Raw genomic sequence first — 19264 nt, forward strand, 5'->3', positions numbered from 1 at the left:
GGGTGTTTCCTTGTGACTAACATATTTCCCCCCCTCCTGTATAATTTTAAACATTTTTAAACTTCACATAAACCACTGAAACCTTGAAACATGTATTTTGAGCGTTTCGTTAGGCCCAAGACAGCTACCCATTTTGTGGATTTGGGGTGTTATTGTATTTTGTACTTTGCTTTCCCTGGGTTTGTAACATTTTTGTGCGTTTTAGTTGACCCAATAAAAGGTATCCCTATTTTGTGGCTTTTGGATTATTATTTATTATTTATTTACAGTATTTATACTCTGCCCTTCAGCACTAAAGGCTCTCAGAGTGGCTTAGTTATTATTACTGTACTTTGCCACATGGCCAACACACATGCTTTGTGCTAATTGACTTCTCAAAGGTATCGTTGACTATACAGTATATATAATCATTTATGCTTGTATGAAATGGATCCATTGCTCTTCCTTTCTCCTCAGGAAAAGGCTAATGCTATTAGCCATATATATATATATATATATATATATTATAAAGGTATTAGCCATATATATATATATATATATATATTATAAAGCTATTAGCCTTTTCCTGAGGAGAAAGGAAGAGCAACTGACTCATTTCAGACAAGCCAGGGCTTTAGGGCGGGGCAATAAAACTGTCCGTTGCCCTGTTTCTGTTTCGCGCATGCGCTCAACCCGTCGCGCGAGGCGCTGCCCGAGTGACTCCCCCCTCCCTCAACCGTCCCTCGCTTATGAATCACTCCTGCAGAAGACAGAGAGAGAGCGCGCGCGAGAGGGAGGGGGCGTGGCTGGCTGGGAGGGAGGGAATGGAACGTCGCTTGGGGGGAGAGAAAGAGCCTGCCGCGCTGTTGCTGGGGCGGGGGTCGGTGACGTCACTCTGCTGCCAGCCCTGGCTCGCGCTCTCACACACTGGACACGCCCTCCCTCGGCTCGGGTATTCCCGGGCCCCGCCCTTCTTTTTCCCTTCCCATTCCCTGGCTCAAAGCCTAAGCCCCGCCTCCCTTCCTCGCGCGACCTTTCCCCTAGTTTCCAAAGGGTGGCTCAGGCTCCGCCGCCGCCGAGCGTGCCCACGAGGGGCCTTTCCTGCTCTAAAGCCTGGCTGCACGAGGCCATCACGCCGCCCGAGGCATCTGATTGGCCAGCCGGGAGGCAGCTCGGGACATGATTGGTCGCGTTGCATTCTGTTTCTCTCTCCCTCTCAGTCTCCTCCCTTTCCATCCAGCTGCTTTTCGCTGGATGGAGTGTTTTGGTGCGCTTCCTTCTGTGTTTTGGCTGCTCGCCTCCCTGGAAAAGAAGGAGGGAGGGAAAGAGGGAGGGGGAAAGGAAGAAAGAAAGAGAGAGGCGGTGCAATTGCTCTGGCTGGCTTTGTCACATCTCTGCTGCTGCTGCTGCTGCTGCTCTTGCTGCAAGCACCATGCACGCCTCTCCTGGAGCCTTGGAGATGGGAGAAGCCCCCCCTGTGAGTACCCTCCCCAAGGGGCAAGGGACCCCCTTCAGATGCATAGGCTCTGGGGGTGGATGCTGGGACTGCAACTCCCGTTAGCAGCTGATCAGGAAGGGAGGCTGGTCCTTGCCATCCCTTGCAGCAGCAGGGACGCTACAGTTTGGGTTTTGTTGTTGTTGTTGTGGGACTTTGGTGGTTGTAGGACTCCCAAGCTTAGGGTGACCCTCTCTCATGGGGTTTTCTCTTCTTGGCAGGGAAGGCTTGGCCGTGGCCGAGTCCCCCTGAGGGCTGAGAGAGTGTCACTCGCTCAGGGTTTGATCAGGTTTCATGTCTGTCTTTATATATGTGCCTGTGTGTTTATTTTATTTTTGTACCGCCTTTCTCCCAAGCTGGAGCCCGAGGCGGCTCACAACATACATATATATATATATATATATATAATATTGCCTTTTGACTAAGTTGGGACCCAAGGCAGCTCACAACACACACACACACACACACACACACACACACATATATATATATATATATATAATACGCATTAAAACAACAATTAAAATATATTTATATATGTATATATATAATACCACCTTTCTCCCAACTTGGGACCCAAGGTGGCCCACAACATATATATATATGTGCTCCCATGGCTAAGTGGGGTTTCAGTCCCTGTTCTCTCCAGATTCATAGTCCAACACTCAAACCACTAGCCATCCTGGCTTTGCTTCACACTAACTTCATGATATTCATGTTTTTGCTTCCCTCCGAGGCTGAGAGAGTGTGACTTGCCTAAGGTTACCCAGTGGGTCCCCATGGCTGATTCGATCCTTGGTCTACAGAGTCGTAGCTTGACACTCAAAGCACTACACCAGGCTGGCTCTCAGTTTATATATATATAGATATAGATAGATAGATACACACACACACACACCCTCTGTCTGGCCAATGGACTTTGTACCCACAAAGTCCACGTTCCAGATAAAGAGGTGCATCTACATCTAAAGCTGAGAGCCATCCTAGTGTAGTAGTGCTTGGAGTATCAAGCTAGGACTCTGTTATCCAGATTCCAAGGTGAGGGATCCCCCTCGCTGTCTCTTGAACCCACTCCAGTGTGGCTCATCCACCCCAACAAAACCCATCATGGGGCGGGACCCTTTCGCTTGCAGGCCTTTTTACTCAGCCTGGAGTTCATGAAGTTCCTGGCCGTGTGCATTGAGCCTGGGAGACTCCTTTCCTTGGACAACAACAACCCCAGTTGTGACGGATGGATGACAGTGCTAGGGAGTGTGGGGCTTTGGCAGGAAGGTGCCTGGAAGAGAAGCTGGAAGCATGAGCTGTAGACCTGAGTAAGTGGCGGGAAGGGCTGAAAGCGAGGCAGGTGGACTATGCCCTCCCTGGCACTGGAGGTTCTTATTAATGCCACAGCCCCTGAGTAGTCACCGCATTGACGCAGGCAGCCTTTTGTGCTTTGGGGTGAGTAATCTCAGCTGCCTGGGAAGGAGAGCATGAAGTCATGGAGTCTGCAGAGGCATCATGGAGCATAGCCAACGGGGAAGAATGCTGGGATTTTCACTCCCAAAACCACTGGCCTGCCACACAATTCTTGTCTCCTTTGGTCTGTGGTGTAATCTTGGTTAAAGTGGATTCACAGGCATGGTCATTCAAAGACACGGTGTCTGCAAAGGGAACTTGGACCACCTTTGAGACTGACGGAAAGAAAGAAGCTGGGAGCATGAGCTTTGCTAGACTTGGGCCTACTTCCTCAGATGCATATGTGCATCAAGTCTAGCAAAGCTCATGCTCCCAGCTTCTTTCTTTCCATCAGTCTCAAAGTTGCTCCAAGATCCCTTTGGAGACTGAGGTCCAAAACGCACTGCAGAAATAATCCAGTTTGAGACCGCCAGTTAAAGTGGTCTCAAACTGGATTATTTCTGCAGTGTGTTTTGGACCTGATTTCCCATATACGGGAACATGGCCAGGTCTTTGAAATCTGAACATGTTGCAAATATATGGAAACGTAGGCCAAGTTTTTGAATTCTACCACCATGAAGTCATAGTAGAGTTGACTGGAAGTGAGGTGGGGAGAATCTGCCTGCTTGGATTGTGTATGTTTGTGTGTGTGTGTGTGTTTGTATGTGCAACCTCATAACTGGGGATGTTTCTTCTGCCAGCTCCCCACCCTTCTTGTCCAAAGGTTGCCTGGCCCTTTCCTCCCTTGCATTGCTTTGCTTCCATCCCAAGTCAGGCCAGCGTCGCAGACCCCCAGCGCCACGCCTGGGTCGCTTCCCAAGAGTGGCTCAGCCAGAGACCACTACCCACTTGTTGGCATGGCTATTGCGATGCATGACGTCCCCCTCCAGCTATATTTGGAGTGGGTGGTTGCTTTGGATCCTGTGAGGTGGAAAGCAAGCCTCCCACCCCTTCCCCTCCCTCTAGAAGGTGGCGCTTCACTCCAGTTGACAGAGCCTCCCTAATTTTGACTGGCTGCTGCATGGCAGTCTCTCTCTCTTTCACACACATAGACAGTGCACACCCTTTTTGTCCCCCCCCCCCATATGGGAATAATTAATCACCCCTCTTTCTCTTTCCTCCTCTTTTCTTGATAATCTTCATCTAGCTGCAGCAATACAACAAATGGACAGGAAATTTCCAGTCGCCTGTATGCGCCTGTGGATTTTGCAGTGGCGGCGGCGGCTGCTTGTTTTGTGTGTCAGCTCATCCGGCTTGCCTCTGCAGTCTGGGTAAAGGGAGGTGATTTAAGGACAGGCTTCGCAGCAGCAGAGTTATGCGTTCGTTGTATGTCTGTCTGGGAGTCAAGCTGAGCAGCTCCATAAACCTCTCTCTCTGTCTCTCTCTTTCTTTCCCTCTAAGTTTATTAATCTAGCATGGATTTTCACAGTATTCATGGTTTCTGAAAGGATCTAAAGCTGCACTGAGGCTTCTTCCACAGTATATATAGCCTTTGAATTGGAGAATCCTAGCATTGGAAGAGACACCAAGGGCCACCCAGTCCAACCCCCGCCATGCATAAGCCTTTCTGATAGTGGTTTCTAGCTTATGGCGACCCTAAGCCAAACCCATCACAGGGTTTTCTTGGCAAGTTTCTTCAGAGTCAGAGGAAGTCTACTTCCTCAGATGCATTTGGACTTAAGTCTAGGATAGTTCATGCTGCCAATTTCTTTGCACAAAAACTTTTCAATTAGCTGATTATTGTCTGGTTTTATTCCCTTTTCCTTCTAACATCTTTTTTCTTTTTTCTTTTTTTTTTCATTCCAAGTGTTTGTGAAGTCAGAAGGCATTTGTTTAGTTTTGTTTTAGGTTAGCTACATATTTCATATTGGTTTAACCATGTGCAGAGCTATTTTTGCTTGGCTGCACATATTAAGAAGAAAGTACCTACTTGGAGATAACTTGTGGTTCACATCTATAAACTATAAGTACTGTGATTGGCAGCCTTTTGGCAAGTTGTGTATGTTGCAGTTGAACTGTTTACAGCTTGGATTTACTTGTGGGCTGCTGGGTGCTGAATGGGAAGCCTGTGCCATTCAGTATATGGTATAGATGTGTGTACAGCAGCTGCGGGCTGCTAATGGTGCATGAAAACTATCTCCCATAGGCATTGTGGAGTTTATTATCCAAATGGTTTGTTCCTCTTTCTTTGCAAACATGGCCTGCTGACTGGCTGCTGAATCCTCCACCCATGTGAAAGTGGAGAGTACAGTCATGGTGTGAGACATTGCCATTGTATTTATTACAGACAAGTTTCTTGTGGCCAAAAAATTCTAGCCACGCTGATCAAAATAACTGATGATAGTGTACAAAAAGAGAGAGCAATATACCTGCTGCTGTAGGTCAGGTATGATAAACCTGACAAGTTTCAGTTTGGAAGTCACTCTGCACAAAATATGCGTATGGTAGCTTTGTACAGGAAACCACATTTTCTGCACAGGAAGGAATCTTTCTGTGGATAAACATTATTTTCTGCACATAAAACGCTGTCGCCGGTGGAGAAAAATGCTGTATTTGGGCACTTATTCTGTGCAGAATTCACATGTGGTTGATTTGTAAAGAAAACAGCGTTCCCTGCACAGAATATAGTGTTTCTGTGCAGAAACATTATTTTTGGTGTATCATGTTCCCGTCACAGAAAGGGCTGCTTTCAAACAGCCACATTCTAGTTATGCACAGAATAAATCCTGAACTGCAGATAGGTTTGAAAACTGCAGTTTTCTTATAGCAGGAAGAGAATTGCTAAAATTACTCATTGCTTCCCTGCAGAAGGAACGTAGTGAAGATTTAATCCCTGCCTCTGACTCACAGTTTTGGCAGATGCAGCGGAGGCGGTGGGAGTGGGGCACACCTGGTCCACAAGCTCCTGCCCCTCTGATCTCTTTTAGTGAGTGGAGATAAACCAATATTTAAAGGCATTTAGATTTGAAGTACCCTGTAGAACTGCGTTATGCTTGTTATACTTTGCAGCCATGGAAGCTGTTGCAGTGGTGCTTACTTCTGAATAGATCAATATTGGAGATGTAAATCCTCTACTATTAAATCCTTGCATGCAAGGATGAATAGTTATGGTAGTTTTCTCCCTACTGCAGGACAAAATGAATATTCGCAGTGTTTTCTCTGCAGAAACGCCATACTTTGTGCAGAAAACAGTTTTTCTGTGCAAAAGCCCACGTGTTTCTCTCCACAGAATAATTCCTCCACAATACTTGGGGATGTTGCATACCAAAATAGAATTGCACAAAATCCTTGCTGAGGTTTGCTGACTGTTAGGACCTCCCTTTTAAAAAAAAACACCTGGGAACAAATAATTACAAATATTCTTTCTATTCCTAGTAGACATGCATAAAATTGAGTTTTGCTTTGGAGGCTTGAAGTCTGTTGCATACTTCATCAGTCCCAGCCTCATGGCCAGCAGTCGGGAATGATGGGTGTTGGAGACCAACAACATCTGGAGTCCCTACTTTTAATAACTATGATGAGTTTTTATGCAGACAATAAGTGTGTGGTTTTCTGTTTGGCTAACAAATTACACTTTTGTTATCTCTAGGTTGACATTGTGGACATCTATGAATCCATACGCGAACGACAGCGTCATGACAGTGAAAGGTCTACTTGTAGCACCTTGGAGCAGAATGACATAGAAGCAGTTGAGGCGCTTGTTTGTATGAGTTCCTGGGGTCAAAGATCACAGAAAAATGATCTGCTAAAGATAAGACCTCTTACACCTGTCTCAGACTCTGGTGATTTTGCAATGCACACTGAACCCACATCTGATTTACCCAAGGATTATAACTTCTTATCTACACTGGTAAGGGGGGGGGGGAAGCCCCATACATTCGGAAACAGAAATAATGGTCATAGAATGAATATAAATATTTTGAAGAAATAAATAAAAATACAACTTATTTAAATGTCTAATATTTATTCCAACAAGATTTCAAGAACTGGATGTTATCCAAGAAAGGGCTATTAATAGAGTGCCATACTGTTTTTAAATTGTTTTTTTTTATTTTTTTAATTGTATGTTTTAGCTTGTTTTAATATTATTCAGTTTAATCACATGTTAATGTTAACCTTTTGCATATTTTAGCTATATTTCACTTGTTTCAATTTGTAAGCTACCTTGAGGCAACCGGGTTTTTTTGTCATAATCTACTATAAATGGATATTCTGTAACTGGGAAAAGGAGAAAAATCATCTTTGGTGTCAATGGTGATAGTTGCTTTGGGAGCAATTCCAAGCAGACTAAGAAAATATCTGAATAAAATTGCTGGATAGGATCACATTGCCACAGCAGTTTTGTTCAGATATTTGTCAGCCTGACTATCCATTTGTAGTAGATTACTTATAGATTATTTATATCTTGACTTCCCCAAAAAACTGGCCCTCAAGGCAGCTTACACTACACCTGACACTAATTCACCATATTATTTGACAATACTTCACTGATTTCTAGATTCTTAGTTAGAAACCAAATCACTGATAGTCCAAAATTGTAGTCAGTAATATTTGAAAGACTGTGAAACTGAGAAGTAGTAGTAGCAGCAACAGCAGTAGAAATACACGTTTTAACTGTCTGAATCAGAGCACTTACTATTAATGCTAGATATTATTCTACCTTACATGGTAGTGTTTGGATATGTATATATTAATACTTTGTTTCTTCCTCTTTTTTTATTAAAAATATAGTGTATGACACCGCCATATAGTCCAGATTTTGTCGAGCCTTCCACAACAGCACCTCTCACATCGCAAGCCACTTATTCAAAATCTAGGACAGTGAAGACAAACTTGTCTGCCTGCCTAGTCACTCCTCCAGGTTGTGCTGTTGCTGCAGCCTATCCATCTGCTCCGATCATGGAGGTGCCATCCAGCCAGAAGCCAGCCAGATCTGAGCAACCTGTTCCTCCGCTTTGTAGAGCCATGGCAACAAGCGTGATCCGTCACACAGGTGACAGTTCTAGTTACTCCCGCATTCCTGGTGTGCAAGTGAAAGCAGAAATGGTATCGGGCAGCAACACTTCTACAGATCTCCGCCACCACCGTGAAACAGCGCCAGAGGAGCAACATTCCAAAGTGTCACAGGACTGCCAGACTGCAGATAGCTTAGCCTGTGATCCTTCCCCAGTACACGAGGCCTACTTGCACAACTCAGGTTGTTCTAGGGTTGCCAGTAAGGAACTGCAGAGGCTCACTTCAGAGCAGACACCCTTTCCAAAGAATGGCAGTGATAATGATTTGCTGCAAAAGACCCCTCCACTTTTACCCACTCCCCTTTCAAGCCCACCAGTGCTCTGCCAAATGATTCCCTTGGAAGGACAGAGAGGTATGGTCCCTGCCTTTCTAAAACCCTCTCCTCAGACTGCAACAACTGTCAAACCCATCTTACCCCACACAGCTCCAGTTCCCCAGCCGGTTCTGGTGGGACCTTCCATGCCTCAGGGGACTGTTATGTTTGTTCTTCCGCAGGCTACTGTTGCCCAGGCACCGTCATGCCAACAAACAGTGATGTCTGTTGGGAATACGAAGCTGTTGCCTCTAGCCCCTGCTCCTGTTTTCATTGCCTCGGGTCAAAGCAGTGCACCTTTAGTGGACTTTTCCCGGAGGAGGAATTATGTTTGCAATTTTCCAGGCTGCAGGAAAACCTATTTTAAAAGCTCTCACCTGAAAGCTCACCTACGTACACATACTGGTAAGGTATAGAAGAGAACAAAGGCAATACATCTCTGTAATGGTTGTCTAGCAACATCACTGAATATTGAGATTTTTATCGGTGAAGAGAAAGTAAGGAAATGATTGCTTGATGGAAAAAGAGAGGCTGTTTTTAGGCCCATGAAGAGAGCACAGTTGAGACATTTTTAGAATTTCTAAACTGCATGCATCCTGAATGCGTCAAAGGGGGCAGGAATCATACTAATTGCCCCCATGCCCCTGACCTCTCAGTATTGAGTGGAAGACTTAAGAGAGGTTTCAGTGCACCTGATGCTCTGGGCACACAGGGTTGGGATGGGTAAATATGAGTCTTGTGTGATCACCACAAATCTTCCGTGAGCTTAGTATATGTGTCATTTAGATAGCATTTGTGAAAGGTTTACATTTAAATAAATAAATAGCTTTAAATTTAATGCATTCTTAAATTGTGCAATAACTGAAATTCTCTGAGCATTGTAACAATAAAAGCATTCAACACAGGGCAAAAATGAAACAATGGTAGTAAAATGGCACAAAAGAAAAAATTGGTAGCAAGATTAAGGCAAGGGTTATAGATAAAATTGTTGGCCATGATAAGCAAAGGAAGATGCAAAAGGGTGGCTAGAGAAATCCCAAGCTGGAGTGAGGGAAAGCAACCTAACCATCTCAAGTCGAAGAAGAGGGCAGAAATATGAAGAAACGTTGAATACAAACCTGCTCTTTCTGAGAGGCAAGCAGCCCTGAGTAACAAAACAAATGCAGGCAGGTGGACCTTGTTCCCTGGTGTGCTACTGTTTGCACGTAGCATGGCTTCTTGTTAAAGGAGATGGATTCACTGGGGCAGAATGACTGCTTCATGCAAATAGCATGGAAACACCAAAACTCATTGGGAAGGAAATCAAGTTGGCCTGAGTTAGACAACTAAATTAAATATATCCTTATGTTCCTAAAAGCCGAGAATAGCTACAGTTCAAGCCCTCTCATGATCAAGAGTTAGTGGTCCTTTGGATTCCATTTCTTTCCTAAGCTTAGGTAAATTAGTTTTTCCAGCCTGGGCTACAGCTTCCACAACTCATCTGTCAACATGGGTGGTGTCTCTACTGGAAGGATGTCTGGGAGTTATCCAAAAAGTAACATTCTAAAGGGTGGATTTAGAAAAAGTGTAGAACATCTGCTATGAGTTGGAAGGGGCACAGTGGAAGTCTATCCCCCCCCAGCAGCACCCCCCCCTAGACCTTTTATTTTGTGGGTTCAAAACATCCTTATGTATTTGATTGATGGGCACTGTACATTTTTCTTTTGGTGGAAGAAAATACTTCCCTTCTAAAGTCTACAATTGCTTGACAAAACCATCTAGTCCAGTTAAGCATATATTGCATTTTCTTTCTTTCAGTATTAAAGATTCCTCTGATGGCTGTATGATGCATCCTTTAGATAAGACTGTAGCCTTATTTCAAGAGTAGAGGAGACACCATTCATGCAAACACCAAATGCACAAATGACTTTTTAGAAGCAGCCACAGCCATAGGAGCTTATCCTGTATCAGGCGGAGGTGGTGGTGGTGGTGTGTGTGGACACTTTAGTCTTCCCAGCTGTCATTCTTTGTTCTCTCAGCTGTAGCCCTAATCTGTGCCAGTGTTCTTATACTTTCTGTTTGGGTTGGAAAAAAGCCCCCATTTGGGCCAGTGCAAGCTTTTCTTCCAGTGCAAATTGCAAGTCGTCTAAAGATGCATCTACACTGTAGAAATAATGCCATTTGATACCAGTTTAAGGGCTGTAGTTTCATTCTGTGGAACACTGGGGCTTGGAGTTTTACAAAGTCTGTAGCCTTCTCTGGCAAAGAATATGGGTGCCTCACAAAATTACAAATGGCAGGTTTCTGTAGGATGAGCCATGGCAGTTAAAGTGTCAAACCACATTATTTCTACAGTGTAGATGCACTCATAGTCAAGATTGGCATCTCATCTGTTTTGTCCCTTGTTGACAAAACCAGCTACTTGTCTCTGAAAAGAAGCAGTTTAGTCATTCACATATCATTTTACAGCTGTCTCATTGTTTGGTTCTCTTTTCTTCTCATCCCCCTTTTCAGGAGAAAAACCTTTCACCTGTAGCTGGGAAGGTTGTGATAAAAAGTTTGCCCGCTCCGATGAACTTTCTCGTCACCGCAGAACTCACACAGGGGAGAAGAAATTTGCATGTCCAGTCTGTGACCGTCGTTTCATGCGTAGCGATCACCTGACAAAACATGCTCGGCGTCACATGACCACAAAGAAGGTGCCCAGCTGGCAGGCAGAAGTGGGTAAACTGAACAGAATTGCCACTGTGGAAAAGCCCAGAAGTGAGAGTGCTTTGAGCATGCTTCTACCTATGTTGTCTTCTGGCTAACAGGCCTTTGTGTGAAAAATGGACATTTCAAGAAGAATTTGGGTGGTTCCAAAAATACAGCTTGGACTAATTTTTCTCTTCTTTTTGTTAATCCCTTGAGTTATGCTTTTATATTGGGAAGGGGGAAAACATGTAAAAGTCTTCTGACCTATGCCGTTTCTCCCTAGTCCCCTTTTATTTCAAGCCCTATTTAACCATTAAGTTCCACTCTGTCATATTCTCCCTGTCTCAGCATTCTGAGGCATTCACCAGCACTTTAGAAAAATAAACATTGGAGCTTGAGGGCAGTGAGGTTGGGTGTTGGCACTGGGTTGTTTCTGAAACCACATTTTCTCTTGAGTAACAGTACCTGATAGGAAGTGAAACAGCATGTCCTCCTGCCTCCCCTCCAATTTTTATAATAGTTTTTCCGCACATTTTGTATTTGTTCAGCTGCAGCCTGATCTTACAGTTTCCTTTTGAGAGGAATGGTAATCGGAGCAATCCTTTGGAAGCTCTTTTTGTTGAAAACTATCCAAACTGGTTAATGGTATCTAGAACTTGGAAGTTCCCAAAGACTATTAGGTTCTGTGCTTCAGTCTAACTTGAACTAGGTAAGAGTGCTATAACTGGCCATTAACTCTGGAAAAACCAGTTTAGAAAAACCAGTACTTGGACATGCTAATGTAGGAGCAAAGTGTTTTTTTGCCGTTCCAGAGATTAGGACATGGAGCAATGGATTCAAGCTACAGGAAAAGAGATTCTACCTATACATTAGGAAGAACACACTGCCTCAGAGAGTGGTGGAGTCTCCTTCTATGGAGTTTTTTAAACACAGGCTGGATGGCCATCTGTCATTGGGAAGTGCTTTGATTGTGTGTTCTTGTATGACAGGGGGTTGTGGTCTCTTCCAACTCTATGATTCTATGATTCTAATGTGTTAGTGAAAGGAAATCAATCAGTTGACATCAAACCATACCTATTGGCCAAGATTTTATATTGTTTACTTAGCTCTGAATGCATAACTAAAAAAGTCTTTTCACCCAACCCACCAAAACTACCATTAACAGCCAGTAGCCACACTGAGCAATGGAGGTCTGTTCTGGCAATTGAGAACACAGCAAGATGATACAGCCCCCTCCTGCCATAAAGTGAAACTTTACTGTGTTTTTGGCTTCCACGGAAGACTGAAGTACACCCTTAGATCTATCTTTTGCATTGACTAGGAAATGAGGCTTTAACTTTGGTTAGATTACGACCTTGATTTGTTAGGTTAGGGACGTTTAAAGGAAACACTCGACCATACTGAACTATCATGTTTATCTAAAATAAAGGATTTGTGGTCAAAGTTGAAAATGCACTGCTCTCATCTTTTTTTTTACCATCTGAACAAGTACTTGGAGACTTCTTAGCATTGAAGTATAACTGAAAGAGTTCCAACTTGAAGGTCTGATGGAGGATGAGCAATGCAAAACAGGTTGTTTGTAGCATGTTCACTGGTTTTGGTTAGTTGTAGCTCCAAATGAAATCCACAGTGGTCTACTCACATATTAAGAGTCTGCCTCCCTCTCCTCCCTGGCTAGTGTGCTCTTAGGTATCTGCCAGCTCTCTACATGCTGGAAAGGTAGCAGCAACAGGAGAATGCATCCAGCTGACAGATGCAGTCCATTCAATGGAAGACACTCATTGGGTACTCATTGAGAGGAAATTATAACACTTGTAGAATACCACAGATTAATTATGAATAGTTCCAGGACAGATGTTGCTGTCTCAAAATGCCTTTAGAGTTCTACAATGTTTTATGAAAACAGTGATGCTGCTATTATGGTAGTCTTCCCTCCCCACTCCCCCCACCCCCGGGACTGGAACATTTGATGAGAAAAATTTGAAAGGCTTGCTAATTACAGTGTTGCTGTTTCTTGTCTTTCAGAGAGTATTGAGAGAACTGAATTAGGGGACACAGGCAAACCACTCCGCTAGCACTTCAGATGATGTGCTAAACTTTCCATGCTTATATTTAATCAAGCTGAGAAAATTGTTTCGTATGATTATGTGAAAGCATGTTGTATATGTGTGTGGTATAATACTGACACTTCTTTAGTATCTGAAACCAGATTGACCTCCCATAACTGCTACATCAATTAGATATCTTTATTATTAAGCTAAGGTTGCAGTATAGTTACCTTTGTTTGAGGGCATTTATCAGAGATAAATTTGGGATTGAAAATTGCAAGTAGAACCCTTCAATTTTATTTTTTAAAATTTGCATCAGTCCAGAGCTTGGAAATGTTGCCCTCTAAATTCCTGTCAGCATGACTAGGGAAATCTGGAAGCTGTAGTCCAGAAAAGTACATTTTCCAAGCTTTCTGCTGGTGTATTTTTTTCCCTGAGTAATGCTGGTGCAGTTCTGGTGCATAGGGTTGCTGGTGTTTTTACTGGCTGCCTTTGTGCTTCTAGGAAAAAGGATAATCTGCAGAAATTTAAGAGGGGAAGTTTACCTATCACATAATCAGCATGCTATGAACTGTTAATAAAATGCAGTGTCTACTGGACTGTGCTTAGTGGGAAAGTTGGCAACCTTGTGTGTTTGGCAACACTTTGGGTTGGAGAGCCTTCAGAACTATTACTGTCACTATGCTACAGTCTAAGCATTTGTCTGCCAGTGCATATACTGTTAAATTTAAAGAGAGTAACTCATGAAAGTTGAGCATAACAGGTGCAACTATTTCTTTGTCTTGAAAGAAGAGCAAATAGAAACAGTTCCCAATGAGGTGGGAATCAACCGTTGCCTTGGGCTGAAGGGTATCTTTCAACTTGGCCTGTATTCATAACATTCACAATATTGTAAATGGGTGTCCTTTGACGTGAGATAATGCTAAGCTTGTGACCTAAGAAGCCAAGTGGATCCTTCACCCGTGTATTATGTGAATTGGGAATTTCTGGCTCTTCAGAAATGTGACTTCCATGACATCTCATCAGTGACTAGCTGATAGAAATTGCTCAAGAATATGTAGGTTTGTGGGGTTTTTTGTTTTGTTTTTGGAGTTTTGGAATAGGAAGTTTATTGGGCTCCAAGCAGGATATATCCTGAATGATACTTTACTGAGTAACTATATATTGTCCACAAATATTTGAAATGGGCAAAAAGTGGCCCATGGGAACCCCTTCCAGGCTGTTTTTCTAGCGGCCCAGGAGTCCCACTGTGCAGCTGAAATGTGCAAAGTGTGCAGCTTGTACCTGCAAACACGGTGTTTGATCCCCAGACACCTTGCTTGAAGGAAGAAGTGGTAAAAATGAGCATCCTCCTCCACATCAGTGGCATTGGGTTGGTGGTAGGGGTCCCCATCTGTTAACAAGCCATAATCCAGATATAGAAACTGCACGCTCTTATATGTGTGTGTTTTCAATCTACCATACATAATCTTTATCTGTCAGAGCAAGTGCCAGCTGTAGGATAGGTATCCCTCTGAAACAAATCAAAAGGTGGAAAACAAAGAATAAAGTTGTTTGTGTGTGTGTGTGTTTAATGCTCATCTTGTTCAGTGTTCAGTTTGGAGCTTGTGAGAAGTGGAAAAAATGCAGTGTGCATATGAAACCAAACTACAGCAGTTCCATTTCTTTGAAACTACTCTTCCCCTTCTGCTTTTCCTAGGTGTCATTCCACTGACATTCATAAAAAGTTGCCTGAAATCAAAACGTTTCCCTTGTCTGAGAGCCTTTTGAAAAGTTTCCCAGTTTCTAATCCTGAATACTAGCTATCTGATGTAAGATTATGGGAACTTGTTTTAGTGTAGTAAAATATTGTGCCTACTATTTTATATGAGTAAACCTTGTTTTGTTCTTCTGTTCAGCATTTATTGTGAAACCTCTGTATTTTTGTGTGTATATGCAAATACTGTTTGTACTTCTTAAAGGGCTGCATTATAATTTCTTCTAGTAAAGTGGATATTTGCATAAACTATTTTTCTGTTCTTTCTTTATTCTTGGGCTAACCTTACTGCAGAACAATACAGAAAGATGAGAACACTAGTTTTCACCCTTAATGCCGATAGCTGGCATTTATGTAATGGAAAGCTAGCTTGGTGGCTTGAGTGTTGCACTGCAACTCTGGGAGACCAGGGTTTGAATCCCTGCGCAGCCATGGAAACCAACTGGGTGACCGTGGGCATATCGCACCCTTTCAGCCCTAGAGGAAGGCAATAGAAAACTTCCCCCAAATAAATCTCAAGAAAACCCCATGACAATCAACATAAAGTCAGAGTTGACTTGAAGGCACATAATGACATCAAAGTACTTCATTTATATTACCTCATTAATACTAAAATGTATTCAAGATTGGCAGGAAGGAAAGGTTGAAGGTGAGAGAGAATGGCCCACCTGAGATTGCCGTTTAACTTTAACTTTTATTCGTGGACCATTCCTGTTTGCTTGCAATCAGTATCAATAGTTACTAGATATTAGACTAATGGCAGATGTTCCTTATTTGTGTGTAGAGATGCTGCATCATTACTGAATGTTCATGACCTGTAAAGCTGCTGGTCTCCAAGTCTTGGTTCTAAGTCAACCTCTGCTTTTCCCCATCTCCACCCATAATTCTTATGATGATGATGATTATTATTAACCTTTATTTATAAAGCGCTGTAAAATGATCTTCCAGTGATGTATTCAAGTCTTTTACACCAACTCAAGCCCAGTCTCAAGTCCTTGCAAGATCATTTCAAGTCAAATCTCAAGTTGAGTTCCAAGTCTGGGAGCCAAACCACAGGAATAAAGGAGGCGTTTCATGGAGGGGAACAGCATACTTGTTGGGCAATGGGCTTGAGGCAGGTGTTGAGGTCTGCTTGGCAGCCTCTGGGGGCAGCTCTTGCCTTCTGTTTGAAGTGAAGGATGCCAGCAAGTTGAGCGGGAAGCCAGGGGCTTTATAAGGGATGGGCAGAGCTACCGCCAAAAAGTTGCTAAAAGTTGTAAAGTTAACTTTGCCCAGTGATTCTAGAAGTTTCCGAACAGCACTGTGCAGGCGCAGTACAACCCATTTGTATGATTCGCAGAGACCACGAAGAAGAAATACAAGTTACAAGCTGAGTCGAGTGAAAGCATCATTTATTGCCAAGCCAGTTGAGCCAGGGAAGTGACTGGAGTCCAAATCAATCAACTTGAATCTACATCACTGCGGTTTTCATCTGTGAAATGTTAAAAGGTATGAAATTCCAGTTGGCCAAAACATTGTGGACTTCCAGAGCTCTATAGGGAGTGCAAATGGGGTGATACATACCACTGGATTCCCATACATGAACTACATCCAAATTTTAGTCCTAATTACAGTAGATGCATTGAATCAATGGTAACTTGCTAAGTCAACACTTCCCCATGATTTAGTGAGTCTACATCTATGACCATAACTTAGCAAGGAAAAGAAAAACTGCTTGCACACACTCAGCTGTTGATGCTGCCAAACTGGCAGGCCAAGTTTAACATGGAAAAAAATAATTGGCACCTTCCACAATGTGAGTGTATCCATATGGCTGTGCTGGGCTGCGGCCATTATTATGTCTAGGATTGATATAGATATAACTAAAAAAAAGTAGGCACTGTCAGGATGAGTCCAACATTCTCCTCAGTTTTGTATGTATGTGTATGTATCTCCACCTCCCTTCTTCAATAAGTGACACTTGTACAGAGCATATGCGCTCATGCCGCGGGGCGCACGCAATTGAATGGGCGGCGCCATTGCGCCGCCGTGCACGAGCCCCATTGTTTCCAATGGGGCTTGAGCATAGGCAGAATTCGCCTTACGTGGAGGGATCCGGAACGGATCCCCACATAAGGCGAGGGCCGACTGTATATTCATAAAATTCAAGATCTAATTAAAATACTTGGTTCATTAAAGTTATAAAATGGAAGACCACTAGCTGAGGTCATGATGACGAAGCCCCAAAGCATCAGGGTGTCTCTAGCCTGTTTCTTTTATCCCTGACCTACAGACCTCATTTTTTTCTGGAAACGAATAGCCATGTCTCACATGAGGATAAAGTGCTGTGACAATAGAGATGGTTGGCAGGATAGCAGCAAAAGTCATCCCTGTGAGAAGATAAAGTTGTTTATCTAGCTCCTGAGCTGCTCCACAAAGTGGCATAGGAAACCCTTATGCTGGTACAAACCATCAATTGGATTCCAGATAAAATAAATGGGGTGGGATGTCAGAAAAAGAACTACCTCTTGGAGAAAGGTTTGGAAGCAATACAAAATCATTGTTTAGAGCTGCATGGTGCTATTCAGTATGATGGTCAAGCCAATTTAGGATGTTGATTTAAGAGGATAGTGTCCAATTAAGATAAACAAAGGGTAGCTCTTTGAGGCAAAGGACTGCCACCTTTCACTTTGCAGTGTAGCTATGGGGAGACCGGGCAAAAGAAGGGCACTGCCCCCAAATAAGAATTCTGCCCCCCAAATAATTTTTTCTTCCAATCCCCAAATTTATAGTATTTCAGAGTGAGGTGCTGAAAACCATTCTCTCTTCCATCTGCTGTGTTCACACTCCTGGGAATGTTGCCCCTTTTCTTAGGATTCCTAAAGTGTATTACCAAATGCACAACTGAAATTTTTAGCTACTGTGAGCATAGAAATTCATGGAGAAAAGATGCTTTTACTGTGGAAATAGAAAGTAAAGTATTCCCAGTCAAACCATGTCAGGTCCAGTTAGGCAGTGAGCCAACAGTCTTAGGGTGGTAACTGCAACCCGCTTCTTTTCTCTGTTAAGAGGATAGAACTAGTTGTGCCACATGGTCTGTCTCTACATCCCTTGAATTATCTTGCTTCCTTCACATAATGACAAGAGAATGTGAGGCCATCATCAATCCACCAATATGGAATTAAGATTCAACTGGAAATCTAGTCAGCTTCAATACATGGAACTGGGTTGAGGAGGAGATGCCATCTTATTTTTCACCTGGTACAGCAAAATCTCTTCCTCCAGCCCTGCGTTAGGTGGCTTGGAAGTAACATTTCAGCTCTAGCTGCATGGGTATGAATGGAGGGCACTATCTATCTAGGCTATTCTGGTCTCTGTGAGGGAACAAGGGAATCTGATCTGCTGGCTTCCTATAATGATCATAGGACTGTCGTTGAAAGGTAAGACAGTACCTGTCTTTCTGCAAGGCACAAATGGCCGGGCATCAGAGTACCTAGTAAAGGCAACAAGGATCTGTCATATGAACCAGCACTTTGAAAGGGTAAAGCAGAGCTCAGAAAAATGAGGGATTTTCCAGCCATGCTGGGGTTGAAGTCTACAAAAGTAACTTTCCCAAGCTTCAGGCCACAGACATGATTAAATCCCTACTAATTCATTCCATCAATCAAGTAAAAACTATAACTACCAAGAAGTCAATGTCTGCAGGGCATATACATTTTAATGTGCAGATAGGTGTTCTGTGGTTGAATAGGTCAGCACTAGTCCATACAACTTAGGAAAGAGATGCCCATGTCTGTAGACTCTCAAAAGCATTTATTCAAGTCCTTTGCTGCACTGCTTCTAAGACTTTGGAAACAAAACTGTTGGCTCTTCTGTTTTTTAAAAAAATATGATAAATTTGTAACAGTCTGTGAGTACCTGTTTTGAAGTCTTGAAGTCTTTCTCTTCCCACAGCACACATACCCTGCCACAGATAAAATATTGTATCCATACTTAGAATCATGCAGATGGCACTTTTGAGTCTGCTTGTTGAAAATATGGAGAATCCTACCAGTCTGGCTGGCAATAAGAGGAGCAGTCCCGCTTGCTCAGTGTGGCCCCATTTCTTCCCTCACCCACCTTTCTGAGAAATACTGCCATTTTAAGTATCTCATCCCGCATAGTGATCTTGTTCAGCATCGAGCTGGTACTGTCTGGTCTGACTTCAGCGGCAGTACTCCTGCTCAATTGTTGCCATCAGCTCCTCTTCAGAGCAATCATAAACTATTTTAGCCAGTTTGTCAGGCTCTTTTGGTGGGACCCTGCAGGTTAATAGAAGAAAATGTAAACAGCATAAAACAAGTTAGCTAAAGTGAAGGTCCCATTTTTCTCCCTCTACGAGTAAGAGGTTGTCCCCATTCCTTCTTTAGGTGGCTCATGTATCAATCCCCACATTTCTTACTAAAACAGTTAATATTCCACCTTTAAGCTGAAAACAGAGCAGAGGGAACAGTAGAAGTGAAATGTTTATGTCTCAGATATATATATTTCTAAGCAATGCCAAACATATAGATCAGGTTCAGAGGGGA

General features: G+C 43.1%; 2 protein-coding genes across 5 annotated transcripts in view; one reads left to right on the forward strand and one right to left on the reverse strand.

The window, feature by feature from the left end:
- Positions 1-1226: 1226 nt before the first annotated feature.
- Positions 1227-14966, forward strand: KLF11 (Kruppel like factor 11). Of its 3 annotated transcripts, none has more exons than XM_042461964.1 (4): positions 1227-1456; positions 6501-6761; positions 7643-8645; positions 10734-14966. In XM_042461964.1, exons 1-4 carry the CDS (start codon positions 1412-1414, stop codon positions 11027-11029), a joined length of 1605 nt encoding a protein of 534 aa, XP_042317898.1. In that variant the 5' UTR covers positions 1227-1411; the 3' UTR covers positions 11030-14966. The 3 variants fall into 3 exon arrangements, with proteins under 3 accessions (XP_042317898.1, XP_042317906.1, XP_042317893.1); XM_042461972.1 differs by lacking the exon at positions 1227-1456 and adding an exon at positions 2117-2787; XM_042461959.1 differs by lacking the exon at positions 1227-1456 and adding an exon at positions 2789-2914.
- Positions 14967-16119: 1153 nt separating this feature from the next.
- The window catches only part of LOC121927942 (zinc finger protein AEBP2-like), a 12097-nt gene continuing 8952 nt past the window's right edge, over positions 16120-19264 (reverse strand). Inside the window, exons 3-4 of one of the 2 annotated variants that reach the window (XR_006103399.1) lie at positions 18816-18997; positions 16120-16188 (exon numbers count right to left, since the gene is read on the reverse strand). Coding sequence is in view for 1 of the 2 variants with exons in the window: in XM_042462011.1 (XP_042317945.1) it covers positions 18901-18997 (97 nt within the window). In the remaining variant the exon portion in view is untranslated. Of the gene's footprint in view, positions 16189-18492; positions 18998-19264 lie in introns of those variants that run through there. The other variant, XM_042462011.1, reaches the window with a different exon arrangement.

This window comes from Sceloporus undulatus, chromosome 1 (assembly GCF_019175285.1).
Source record: "Sceloporus undulatus isolate JIND9_A2432 ecotype Alabama chromosome 1, SceUnd_v1.1, whole genome shotgun sequence".
Lineage (NCBI taxonomy): Eukaryota > Metazoa > Chordata > Lepidosauria > Squamata > Phrynosomatidae > Sceloporus > Sceloporus undulatus.